At 35.0% G+C, this 14701-nt stretch overlaps 2 protein-coding genes across 3 annotated transcripts in view; both read left to right on the forward strand.

The window, feature by feature from the left end:
- Positions 1-14701, forward strand: part of LOC130675458 (hemicentin-2-like) — a 441088-nt gene that overhangs the window by 23199 nt on the left and 403188 nt on the right. For both annotated transcript variants that reach the window (XM_057481164.1, XM_057481165.1), the window contains exon 2: positions 12338-12713. In XM_057481164.1, coding sequence (XP_057337147.1) covers positions 12581-12713 — 133 coding nt within the window. In that variant the 5' untranslated portion in view covers positions 12338-12580. The remainder of the gene's footprint in view (positions 1-12337; positions 12714-14701) is intronic.
- Positions 698-6157, forward strand: LOC130676390 (uncharacterized). The gene has a single exon (XM_057482542.1). The coding sequence runs from the start codon at positions 698-700 to the stop codon at positions 6155-6157; it is 5460 nt and encodes a 1819-aa protein (XP_057338525.1).

The raw sequence follows: 14701 nt of genomic DNA on the forward strand, positions 1-14701 counted from the left end.
TTACAACTCATTCCCGGCAAACTAGTCGCGGAATCATTCATGGTCCTTCGAGCCGGATTAATTGAAAAGTCACTCAATTATTTTCGGAATTATAATCTTTTTTGACTGTAATTGCACAGTCATCATTTTCAAGTTTTTTACATAAAACATTATCAAGTTCAGCTTATTATACTGTAATTGCACAGTCATTATTTTCAAGTTTTATATAAAACATATTATCAAGTTCAGTGTATTATACTGTAATTGCACAGTTATATTTATACCTAGCGATCAGAACTAGATTATTGTCAATTTGTGAGAAGTTTATAAAAGTTAAGTGAATAGTACAAACTTAAATTCAGTGTAAATGAGTTATACATTCACAACGTATATGCAATAAATTTATATTGCACATTAACGCGTCAACAACACTATCGTCAAGAATCAAGCGGTCTGAAGGCAAGGCAGCTTCACTGTAAGGATCAACATCTGTTACTCAACATCATCAATACCCCAGGAAATCGGCATACTGCACCAGCCGTGTTTCATCGTCATCGCTGCAGCAGTTCCTGGTACAATTTACCTCATCTTGGTACAAGTAAGTTAGTGTGTTCATCCAATTATCATTGACCTATATAATTTCCATTCACTCGAAACGAAATTTAATTTGCATTTATTTCGGTTTAATCTCTGATTATCAATATCATTTATTTTAATCATGTCCGAGGAGACAATCAAAGCGTTAAAAACAAAGCGCGGAGCTGCTAAACGTTCATTAACAGCATATGAAAATTTTTTAAAGCGGTATAACCCGGAAAAGGATTTTGCGATTCTTGAAAAAAGGTTTCAGGAAATAGAAAAGGCTAGAGAATCGTTTGAAACTTGTCAATCCGAACTTGAATCATTCGCTGCAAACGATGAAGAAGTAGAAATTCTTCACAAGTATCGGGAAGAGTTTGAGGAGCAGTACTTCGAGACATACGGTATCGCGACCGGTTTTTTATCTCCAAAATCAGTAAATTCATCGCAATCACCGGCTTCCATCGCGGGTTCTAATGTTGAGTTTAATTCGGAAGACCCCAAACTCTCCTCTCCTAATCAGATACAGTCGAACTCAATCAACATCCTCGATAATATTACTAGCAACTCTAATAATAATAATATCGATAATAATACTAGTAGCTCTAATAATAATCATGTTGATAATCATACTAGTAATATTAATAATAGTAATATCGATAATAATACTGGTAATCTTAATAATAATAACTCCAGTAACAATCAAATAAGCTACCAAGAAATAGCCTCCGTTGGCAATCAACAATATTCCACAGGACCTCCTGTGCGCCAATCAGAACCTTCAAACTATCGCGCTCCTAATTTTCATCCTTCAAATCAACTTTATCTACCCACTATAACTCTGCCAACCTTCAGCGGCTCCTTTGACTCGTGGCTCGGATTCTATGATCTCTTCAACTCTTTAATACACGAGGACGAGTCTATCTCGCCAATCCGTAAATTATTTTATTTAAAGGGCTGTTTAACGGGTGAGGCGGCTGACGTGGTAGCTTCTATTGAGTCTTCCAGTCAAAATTACCAAGTAGCGTGGAAATTGCTACAAGAGCGGTATGATGACCGTAAAGTTATACGCGAAGGCTATATACAATCCTTGATCGATACTCCGGTAATATCCAAGGAATTTTCTACGCGTTCATTCGTGGATCATGTGCAAAAGCACTTGCGTGCTCTCCAAACTCTGGGAGAACCTATTGAGTCATGGGACTCATTCTTAGTTGTCCTACTTCGCAATAAACTAAATAATTTTCTTCGCGAGCGATGGGAGGAATGTAGTAGTAGCTCTCGTAAGCCTACTACCGAACAATTTTTATCATTTCTGGTGAAGCGGGCTCAATTTGAGAGCAAGCGCTCTCAATTGCCAAGTTCGAAACCTGAAAATGACAGGCAAAAATATAATACTCGATCAAATTCACAGGCCAAACAATCCTATTCAGCAGCGTTATTTCAACGCCGTTGTCTTCACTGCTCTAGCAATGATCATTACGTTAGCTCTTGTAATAAATTCAAGGAGCTAAGCCCAGTTGCCCGTTACGAAACGGCAAAAAAGAATCGATGGTGCATAAATTGTCTGCGCAACAACCATCACGTGACTCAATGCACGTTTGGTAAATGTCAAAAGTGTAACCAAAAGCATCATACATTGCTGCACTTTGACAAGTCCAACGGTTCCTCATCAGAAGGGAGGTCAACTGAGACCCCTTCGTCAGTAGCTAGCTCTCAAGTTAGCTTGCATGCTACTGTTTCTTCTGAAGCATTGTTGGCAACTGCCATTGTCGATATCGAAAACCCACAGGGTAAGGTAAAATCCTGTCGGGTCTTTTTGGATGCTGGTTCTCAGGCTAATTTCATTACTGAGTCCACAGCTCAATTCTTGAAGTTGGATCGAATAACCGTCAACGTGGCTATCAGCGGAATTGACGATTTAAGCACAAATGTAAAGCATGCAACTAGAGCCACACTCAAGTCTCGGGTAAATAAATTTCAGCAAAACATTGAGTTTCTTATAATACCTCAAATCAGTAAATTAATGCCTTCTGCTCCTATTGATCCAACTAATCTTGAAATTCCTAAAAATCTGGTACTAGCTGATCCAGAATTTTACAAACCTTCCGAGGTTGATGCGCTCATAGGCGTCAATCTCTTTTATAAGCTTCTCAGCGTCGGTCAAGTTAAACTCAAAAGTCATCCTGACGCTATTCTTCAAAAAACCCAACTAGGTTGGGTAGTTGCTGGCAAATTATCTCAGTCATTTAAAAAACCTCATCTATCTTGCCACCTTGCTCTGAATAATCAGGCTTCAGATTTCAATCTCACTAGATTCTGGCAGATGGAAGAGCTTCCAGCGACGAAACACTTATCACAAGAAGAAATTCTGTGTGAGGAGCATTACCAACTTCATACTAAACGGGACTCGGCAGGGCGATATATCGTTCGCCTACCGTTTAATAATAAGAAGGATCAGCTCGGTGACTCATATTCCACAGCATTGAGGCGCTTTCAATCTCTGGAAAAACGTCTGATCAAAGATAGCTCGATTTGTAATGATTACGTCGCTTTTTTACGGGAGTACCTGGAATTGAAACACATGTCTCTTGGAGACAACTCAAACGAGAGCACTTCCGGGTTCTATCTCCCTCACCATGCTGTTATAAAACAAGACAGTGTCACGACTAAAACTCGTGTCGTGTTCGACGGTTCTTCTAAAACGTCCACGGGAATCTCACTTAATGAGACTTTGATGGTCGGTGCTAAGCTGCAAGAGGATCTCTTCACCATCCTCGTTCGCCATCGGTCTCATTTATTTGTTCTCACTGCCGATATTGAGAAAATGTATCGGCAAGTTTTAGTGCATCCGGAAGATGCACAATTTCAGAAGATATTATTTCGCGATAACCCCGCTGGGCCTATCTTAACATATATATTAAACACTGTTACATATGGAACTGCCTCTGCTTCTTATCTGGCTATTCGAACTCTGCACCAACTCGCTGATGATGAAGGTCAGTCTTACCCTCTTGCTGCTATAGCTCTAAAACGTGATTTTTATGTCGATGATGTTCTTACCGGTGCAGACACGCACGATAAGGCCCTTGCTCTACGAGATGAGCTCGACAAGTTGACTCGTAAAGGCGGCTTCTATCTGAGAAAATGGGCATCAAACGATCCCACTCTCATCAATAATTGCGACCAACATCCAAACGCTACCAATATGTCGTTGGATCCAGATGCTGCTATTAAAACCCTAGGTATACATTGGAATGCCAGGGAAGATAGCATATTTTATAGTGTAAATACAAACAAAGTCAAAGCAATTACTAAGCGATCTATTTTATCGCAAATAGCTCAATTATTCGATCCTCTGGGATTACTTGGACCTGTAATTTTATATGCTAAACTCATCATGCAATTACTATGGAAGGCTGGTGTTGATTGGGACGAATCTATTCCTCTTGATGTGCATACATTGTGGGTCACTTATTTAGAGCAACTTCCATTGATTGAATCGGTGCGGTTCAATCGATGTATTACAATAGCTAGTGCCAATAATATTCAATTACATGGCTACTGCGACGCCAGCGAAAAGGCCTACGGGGCTTGCTTGTATCTTCGTTCGATTTCTTCTGACGGATATGTGCACACGCAACTAATCTGCTCTAAGTCTCGTGTAGCACCAGTTAGCTCTATCTCGTTGCCACGTTTGGAGCTTTGCGGAGCTCTCCTGCTTGCCAGGCTTTACCAAACAGTCCAGCAAGCTCTTCTAATGAACATCAACGATTGTTTTTTGTGGTCTGACTCTACTATTGCGCTTCACTGGATAAATACCAGTCCACATCTTTTAAAAACTTTCGTTTCAAATCGAGTCGCAGAAATTCAGCGACTGACTGAACCCTGTCGATGGCGGCACGTGGTTTCGCTGGACAATCCTGCAGACCTTGTATCTCGGGGTCAACTTCCTGCCGATTTCATACAAGGTAACTTATGGCAACAGGGTCCAGTTTGGTTAAGACGCAGTCAAGGGGAATGGCCCCAGACGATATTATCAGCCACGAACTTGCCAGATCTTAAACCAACCCCACCATTATCTTCTGCATGCTTCAAACTGGAAGTTCGGGGTCACGATCTGACCGAGAAATATAGTTCTCTCCGTAAAATCACACGCCTGTTCGCGTATTTGTTACGCTTCATAAATAATTTGCGTTGTAAAGAGCCTCAAAGAGCACTGAGTCAGTTACATCAGTCCGAGTTGGATTCTGCTTTCCTGGCAGTTCTAAAAATTGTACAAAGGTCTGCCCTTGCTGCAGACATTGATCACCTAAAGACTCATCATATTGTCCGAGAGAACAGCAGATTGATACCACTAAGTCCCTTCCTTGATGAAGAAGGCCTCCTTCGTGTAGGAGGTAGACTATCTCATGCTGAACTACCTCTGGAGCAGCGCCATCCTATTTTACTGCCTGCACATCATATTACTCGTTTGATCATCCGCGAAGAGCATGAACGACTACATCATGCTGGTGCTCAAACGACTTTATACTCTGTACGCCAAAAATACTGGCCCTTAGACAGCCGCAACACAACGCGAAAGATAATACACCAATGCACCACCTGCTTTCGAGTCAAGCCGCGACTTGCTAGTCATATCATGGGTGATCTTCCGTCTTATCGTGTCGAGCAAGCTCGACCTTTTCTCCGCGTGGGAGTCGATTATTGCGGTCCGCTATTTATTAAAGAAAAGCGATTTCGCAATCGCCAAAAATTAAAGGTTTATGTAGCCGTTTATGTCTGTATGTCCACGAAGGCTGTACACCTCGAGTTAGTCTCTGATCTTACTACTGAAGCCTTTATTGCTAGCCTGAAGCGCTTTTTTTCGAGACGCGGATTATCTTCCGATATTTATTCCGACAACGGCACCAACTTTGTGGGTGCTAGTCGCGAGCTCCAAGAGCTATATACCTTAATTAATTCACCAGCTCATAAGGAGTCGATTCAGCAATATGCTGCTGATCAAAAAATAAATTGGCACTTTATCCCTCCCAGGGCACCTCACTTTGGAGGGCTCTGGGAGGCTGCGGTAAAATCGTTTAAGAATCATTTACTACGCACAGTTGGTGATACTTTATTAACTTTTGAACAGTTAGAAACTTATATAACCGAAATAGAGGCAATTTTAAATTCTCGTCCCATCTCACCGCTATCTTCTGATCCAAATGACCTTCTACCTTTGACTCCTGGACACTTCCTCATTGGTGGACCACTGACAAGCTTCCCACAGGTAGATTTCACGGATACCAACTCCAATCGCCTATCAGCTTGGCAACACGCTCAGCAACTAAAGCAGCACTTTTGGAAGCGATGGTATAAGGAATACCTTCATCAATTGATTACCAGAGTTTCTGACAACAAGAACCCTGGCAATATTCAAGTTGGTTCATTGGTTCTCATCTCTGAGGACAATCTTCCACCATTAAAGTGGGCACTAGGTCGTGTCATATCAGTTCATCCAGGAGCAGATGGAGTGGTACGTGTAGCCACTCTGAAGACGGCATCCGGCGAGTACAAACGCTGTGTGAAGCGATTGTGTCCATTACCTGTCGACTAGCCGAGACGTCACCTATATTTCTTTGAACCTAGATGGGTTCAAGGCGGGCGGCATGTTCCGTCGCGAACGTAGATTTTTAATTATAAAAATTTATTTGCATAATTATTTTATTCAATAATTTTATTATTTTAAGATATTTTTCTTGAAGTTATTTTAAGACGAAATATTATATTTTTAAACCTTCTTTTTTTTTACATTGTACTAAAAAACATCTGCTAAGGCTTAAATTATAAATTTTATTTTTATTTTTTGTTTGTCCAAATATTTATTGCTTAAATGCAGCACTCGAAGTAGCTCCATTGTTTAGGGATTAAGTTTAAATTTTAAATTTGTAAAATTTCCAATCTCCTGATTTACAACCACTTTAGTTCATATTTTGAACATTTTTTAATCCCTGCAATAAAATCAGTCTAGACACATGGTCCGACGTCCTTGTCCTTCTTGACCAGTCTCATCCTGCCCCTTCCGCTTACCACGTTCCCACGCTGGGTCAGCCCTTACTTCCACTTTTTCCGCTCCACCCAAGGCCCGCGTCCTCCAATCGCAACTCCCGCTTTCCCGTTTTTCCAATTTTCTTACTCCCACTCACTTGGGCCTTAAGCATTTTTGTAAATTGTTAACTCTAAGAAATTATTTGTAAGTTTTCATATTATCAGTTTGTAACTAGAATCTTCACCGAGCAGCAGCTTGGCTCTCGGATAAAATAAATCAACTTGCAATCCGCAATTTTAATACTTGAAATATTTTGTTCATTTTTATTTTAAATTAGTTACAACTCATTCCCGGCAAACTAGTCGCGGAATCATTCATCCTTAAATTTTTTTACTTTTTTCCCAGTAATCATCAAAACTTTTCACGTTCAAAATTCTTTTATGGTAAAGTCTTTTTCTACGAGAGCTCTTCGACAATTATTAATCAGCACAGACGGCGAAATCTAAAGGGGGATGAATTAAAAGGCCGCGGTCGTGGAAAAGAGCTTTTGTTTAAAAAGTTTTCGATTGAAAGTCGTTGAATTCGTAAGAGCAAAAGACTTTAGTAATTGAGCACTGCCTTGGGCTTTATTTTACAGTGACATTATTAATTATATTAATATCAGTTTGTTTTTGTCTTTATTTAAGATTTATTTTTTTTCAAATCATAAAATAGAAGTTGAGAAACTTTATTATGTTTATTTGTGATTAACAATTTATAAAGGAATAAGTCGATTTTCTTTTATTTTTCGTTCAAATATCTTATTCTATTGTACATAAAAAAAATTTGAAAATTCAAAAATGCACGACTCATAATGCTCATTTATTATGAAATAATAAAATAATAATAAAAAAATGGCGGGAAGCACGAATTAATTTAAAATATATACAATTTTCTTTCATTAAAATTTGTTATGTTTTTTTTAACTTCCCGCTAAGAAAATTGTAAATTTTCAAAAATTCGGGAAGTTATTGGTTTCGGTCCGATTTACAAAAATCGAATTTCCATCAGATGTCGACGTTTTGAGGTCCGAGGGAGCTATTCTGACTAATTTCATGATGATGTCCGAGTGTATGTATGTATGTATGTACGTACGTACGTATGTAAATACCTGTATCTTTTGAACGGATGAACCGATTTTGAACTTTAAGGTGTCATTCGACGCGGATTGACAATATCTTGAAGCCGAGAGAAAATTGACCTTGATCGGTAGGGCTCGTTCAGAGATATTCCAAAAATAAAGTTTTTTTAAAAATGTTTTTTTTTTGATAACTTTTAATGTGCTCGATAGATTGATACCAAAATCGACTGGGCTCTAGAGCTTTATAAGCCGCCTCGAATGCCACCTCAACCATCAAAATCGGTTCATTCGTTCAAGAGAAACCGTTGTCGAAAGAATTAATAAAAAAAAATTTTTCTATTTTTCCTGAAATATCACAAAAACGACTCGATAAATCGAATCCAAAATTTGATCAGCTTTAGAACTTGACAAAAGGCGTCGATTGCCGCCTCAACCATCAAAATCGGTTAATTCGTTCGCGAGATATCGTGGGAGAAAGAAATTCTAAAAAATGGTTTTTTACAAAACAATGGCATACAAAAGTATTTGCGAGCTCGAAGAGCTTGAAAATGTATTCACAATAGTGTTTTCAAGCTCAACGAGCTCGAAAACAGCGGGAAGTTTTGGGGCTGGCCCGCAGGGTCAACTTATAGACCGATTTTTTTTTATAATATTAGTATTTTTTTTTATGATTATAAAAGAACTTACTCAAAATATCTCGATTAATAACAAAAAAGAAAAAATAAATAAAATTGAATTGAAAAAATTCAGGCTTACCAATTAGCAATAATACAAAAAAAAACAGCTGTTCTAGGGCGGTAATGCGCAAGCGCCCCTGGTGGAATAAGTGTACTATAATGTATAGATATAGCGGAAGGGGGGGGGGGGCAAAAAGGGATAGGGCCAGGCAAAACGGGGTACCCCCAAAATTTTATAAAAAAAAATTTTATATTTTAAATGGTTTTTAAACATTCCAAAATCACTTTTGTAAATATAATTAAGCGTTACTTTGAATTTTTTTTGATAAACTTTTTCAAAAATCAATTGTCAGTTCAAAAATAATAATGACGTTTGTTTTATGTTAAAAACTATTAAAATTTTTTTTTTCTTCTTTTGTATCCAGTAAACATGTAAAATATAATTTTTCTTCATGTAAGTTACTTACAAAAAAATTCAACTTAATCAAATTCGATTAAAATCCAGAAATTTTATTTTTTTACCTTTTTTAGAGGGTACCCTTTGCCCGCAGAAATGGAAAATTTTTTTTTTCAACGGTAACTGAAAATTTCTTCTATTTACTTTGAATATCATTAAAAAAAAAAGATTTAACGTATTTGAGTCCTCGAAAACGTGGTATTTCCTTAAGTACCCCCTTTTGCCCCTCCCTCCCCTATCACCACCCATATTAATTTTACATAGATATATATATATATATATATATATATATATATAGATATAATTCCACAGCCTTTTTTATTTTTTTATTAATTGTAATTGAACGACATTGAGTTACCTAGCCATTCGCAATAGGAGACCTACAATTCGTTCAAAGAATTTTTTACAAAAAAATTTGATTCAATTACTGCATTTTTTTGCAAGTTACAATGTATGCGGGATTCGTACACTTGACGGACAGGAAATTTTTTTAAACTATTTTGATGTTTTTTCCGTTTTTCTTGAACTAAATAAATTTTTTACGAGTATAGAATTAATCTCCATTAAATTACCTTCAAAATATCTTTATTCCGTGAACTAACATGGGTATAATAATTGAAATAGTAGCCGAAGTGAGGCGAAAAAAAATTTTTCGATCGTAAAGCATACTCTAGTGCTTCGCATTATGAGTCGTGCAAAAATGCAGTGATTTGATTGTATGGGGAAGAATGGCTATCCCCCAGAATTTTAAATAAAAAAACCTGGAAGCGTATTTGTTTCACATATTTTGCATAATGAAATTAATATGTTATTCTGGACAACATAATTTCGTAACTCTGTTGTATCATTCATTTTTGGTACAAAGAAAAATTTTTCTGTATTCGAAATACAATGCGACTTCTGATACTTCGAAAATAAAACTACCTTTTTTTTAACACCGCACGTAAAAAAATGCTGGGGTTAAATTTACCACACTAAACTAGTAATGATTGAACTACACTTTGTGGTCATCGTATCGATAAATGAAATAGCATAAATGACACTGTATAAGACTAATTTCTATTGTAGTAGTTCTATTTACTATTCGACTCGGGTAAAAATTCGTAGGCTCAGTAACTACTCAATGTGGTATGGAAAACTCATCCTGTGGTTTCTTTAACCACACAATTTTATAAGTATTACCCGTGTAAAAAAATTGTTAAAAAAGTGTTGACTGTGCTAAACTTCAAAACGTGACACAATGACGAACTTTTTTCAAACGATTTTAAAACTTCTGAAAACACACAGAAAAAAACGATTGACTTAATATTGCAAATTGACATCATTCAGAGCGAAATACCTTCAGAAAAAACTCATTCCGAACTATTTCTAAACGTTATTCGTTTTAGCATATCTTAATAATATGTGGATATTTCTTGATTTTTCTCTTGAAGTTTAAAAAACGTTCAAAAAAAGTTCGTCGTTGTGTCACGTTTCAACTATACTTGGTATTACAACTTTTGGAGTACACAATATCACATAATTTGTACAATCTACCCTGATGTGTAGTAAAATGACTGACGAACGATAACAACAGCGCCACCTTCAACTTTTTTACCTCACTGTGTATAGTTGTACTAGCTCAACAATTGTAGTTATAATTACTATATCTTCAAATGTGGGAATTATTACCTTCAAAATTAGGGGCTTGTATTTTATATCAACAAAAATTAAAGATTCAATGAAACTATGTTAGTAATACAAGAATAGATTTGTCATAAAGATGATTCCAGATGAAAAATAAATATCATGACGTAGGGGAAGGTCGAAAAGTGGCCAAATGCGGGTATGTTAATGTTAAGAACCGAGAAAATTTAGTATTTGTATGATAACAATAATGATTTTTTTTTTTTGATAGAGAATTTATCGAACTTTAAAATCAATAAGCAATATTGTATAAATTTGTATGAATGTATGATTTATTATTAAAATTAAAAAATACTCCCAAAAACCGCTTTGCCCTAGGGGGGGGGAGGGGCTAAAGCGGGTAATCCGTTCGGGCAAAGCGGATAAGCACTACAATTAAGGGAAATATGCTTCTTTTAGATATTTAAATAATTATTTTAGTTTTATTTAATCAGTCTTCAACAACTTAAAAGACTAACTTATCAACTATAGCAAAAGGGGGTAGGGTAGGCAAACCGGGGTACCCCCAAAATTTTATAAAAAAAAATTTTATATTTTAAATGGTTTTTAAACATTCCAAAATCACTTCTGTAAATATAATTAAGCGTTACTTTGAATTTTTTTTGATAAACTTTTTCAAAAATCAATTGTCAGTTGAAAAATATTAATGACGTTTGTTTTATGATAAAAACTATTAAAAATTTGTTTTCTTCTTTTGTATCCAATAAACATATAATATATAATTTTTCTTCATGTAAATTACTTACCAAAAAATTCAACTTAATCAAATTCGTTCAAAATCCGGAAATTTTTTTTTTATACCTTTTTTAGGGGTTACCCCACTTTGCCCGCAGAAATGAAAAATTTTTTTTTCCAACGGTAACTGAAAATTTCTTCTATTTACTTTGAATATCACTAAAAAAAAAAAAAGATTTAGCGTATTTGAGTCCTCGAAAACTTGGTATTTCCTTAAGTATCCCCTTTTGCCCCTCCCTCCCCTACTTCAATATAAATGACTATTAAATCGGTAACTTACAATTGAATTCTTTTGTTAATTATATCAATAATAATATTCGACTCATTATTCAGTTTTTCGTAGATTAACAGTCTTATATAAAAAAGTATAGTCTCATATAAATATTAAATATTTCAGATAATAATTTAAAAAATAATTTTAAACTATTTTAATTAGTCTTTAGCAGTTTTTGCTCTACCCACTTTGCCTTTCCCGCTTTGCTTGAGAACACATTTTTTATCCAAGTGACGCTAACCTCAAATAATTCAAAACAAAACGCTTATATTTTTCTCTCAATTTTAACTTCAATAGGCTCAGATTAATAGAAAATTATCAACGATATAATAAGTGTATTCGATTTTGAATAATCATAAAATATATATTTATCATATATGGTATTTTTATGCGGGTAACCATAACACCGGGGTCACGTTATTGACTTACACTGTTTTTTTTTACAGTATAGTTTTAAAATTGTTGTTGGTACAATAATTCAAATACAGATAAATTCATTTATTGTCGATAATATAAACGAATAAAGCATAATGACATTTGTCAGAAGATTTGCTTAAATATACCCACTCAAGTAACTAAAATTAAATTGGAAAATTAAATTGGCAAGAGCGTACTCAGAATTAGTAGGAAACTGATTAAATTGATCGCGCGGCAGGGAAAACTCGATTCGTAGCTATCGACGAAATTAGAACTCGTGATAATTTTATTGAGTTAACTATCAAAATTATTTTATAGTTTTTATTTTATTTATATGAATATCAGATTATTATTATTTATTTTTTTTTTTTCGTAAATTTAGTTTTGTGAACAATAAAGAAATTTAATTATCTAAATGAAAATTTAAATAATGGACCGAATATAAATATTTATTAAATTTGTGTAAATATATGTATAGTGGTGTGTTGTATTTGGGCGTGGAGTGACAGTAAACAATATCAATACAGTAAGACACTTATAAGAGGTCATTGAGGCGAAAAGTAAATCGACTGGACAAGAGAATGGTACGTGGATGATAGAATAGAGGGAGATTTGGTCCGTCAGCATGCTGTGGATGACCGTCTTAGCTTTGTGCTTCGAGATGTCGACCCTCGTTTCTGCAATCGCAAGAAGAACGACGTCGCCAACCCGGAGCCCGGATGACTATAACTTAGCTAACGATGAGCTTGATCATCCCAGTAAGTATTTATGTAACTTTACTTATTGTATTAGTTACAGTGATATCTATTATTATTTTTTCTGCTTTAATGAAAAGTATTCCTAACTATTTCAATATATTTTATCCTCTATTGAGTTAATAGAATTTGATTATGATAAAAGATTCCCTTTTGTTTTTATCACAAAGTTTTTTAACCTCAGTATTAGCAAAAAAAAATTTATTCAAATAAATTTGTTTACTTGTCGGCAATTTACATGGTAGTTGGCCTGTATATTAACTTAGAAAAAATGTCATATATATTAGACTGATTCAAAAAATCGAATAATTTTTTTTTTCTTCATTATATCGAAAATATTGTTGGAAATGACGAAAAAAAAATACTGTGAAAGTTTGAGCTCTTAATATTAATATTAACAACTGCCGCATCGCAATTTTCTATTTCCCGTTTAAATAACATGAGAACATTTATTTTTTAAGCTTTGGAATTTTGTAGCTCACGGTGGGACAAATACTTTTGAATGCTCAAGACGTATTCTTATGGAAAATTAGACGCTCTACAAAAAAGGTCTCTTATAATTTTTCGATATTTTTATTTCTTCAAAAGTAATTCGAAGTTAAAATTAGATTGACTTTATCCGAAAATTTTGGAGGACGTTTTTTGTAGAGCATTTTATTTCCTACAACTTAGCTCGAAGAAAATTTTCGATATTTCACTTATGTCGTATGTTATTTGCAAGTAACTGAAAATTTTCTTAAATAATCTAAATTTTGTTGCTTAAAATTAATTATATTAAATTTCCAGTTAATTGCGAATAACTTACTTAAATATGCCTGCCAATTATTCCTATGACGCATCGTTACCAGAGTCAAAATTAAAAAACTAGATTCAGCCTCCAAATTCTACTCGAGGGTAAGGAGGCTGAAATTAGTTTTTTAGATAAGCCCAAGCTGTACAACGAAACCTTAATTTCAGCCTAAACTTGGTATTTTTGTCCGCTTTTACCAAGTTTAGGCTGAAATTAGTATTACAGAACCCTAAAATGACCCTCCAAAGCCTACAATTTGAATCAGGTGCGGGGAAAGAAGGGAAAGGAGAAGAAATGGAAATCAAAATGGCTGCCGGGAGCGGGAAAAATTTAAAATTTTAAAATTATTTTTTTATTTATTAATTATAATTTTCAGAAATTTGAACAAAATATAACTAAAATTATCAAATTACTTTAGAAAGAGAAGACGCAAAAATTGAGCCATTTCTGTATTTTTTTTTTTTTTTTTTTTTGATGATGCATCAGATTTCCGATCATATTAATTTCTAACCGAGTAGAAATTTTTAATTTAGGGAAAAAACGCTATAAATATCAACCGAACGCACACGATTCAGTGGGATTCGAACCCGGGACCTAACGAACGAAAGACCGACGCTTTAACGACCACGCTACGCTACCGACAGTGACTTCTAAGTTTACTTGTGCTATATGAGATTGTAAGAATAACTCACTTTTGAAACAGCAAAATATAATTGAAAATCTATTATTAGTAATAACAAAAAAATTTCTTATTTTTTTTTCGTGTGCTATATAATCCTGCGTGTAAGTAATTGTGATATGTGTAATTTTGGTTATATAGTTATGTATAAAATTATTTGAAAAATATATAGGCTCTATATATGGCCATGTACCCCCATGAAAAAAATTTATAGAAAATAGTATATTACACTACAAGGGAAGAAAGTTGAAATTCCTGCCCTGTGTGATATGATGCCCGAGGCGAAGCCGAGGGCATCATGACACACAGGGCAGGGCTTTTAACTATCTTCCCGTGTGGTGTATACGATTTTTCTTTATACCTGGTCGAAAGTACGTTTATTAATTACATTTTTGAATACTATAAACAACACAACCACGTTCTGCCTTCAGCTGACAGGTCGGCCATGTTTTTTTTATTTGCTCCCTATTGACGCGCCTCTTTCGGACATACATAAAACTTTAATTTTTTTCCGTCTCCCTT

Source organism: Microplitis mediator, chromosome 10, assembly GCF_029852145.1.
Source record: "Microplitis mediator isolate UGA2020A chromosome 10, iyMicMedi2.1, whole genome shotgun sequence".
Taxonomy (NCBI): Eukaryota; Metazoa; Arthropoda; class Insecta; order Hymenoptera; family Braconidae; genus Microplitis; species Microplitis mediator.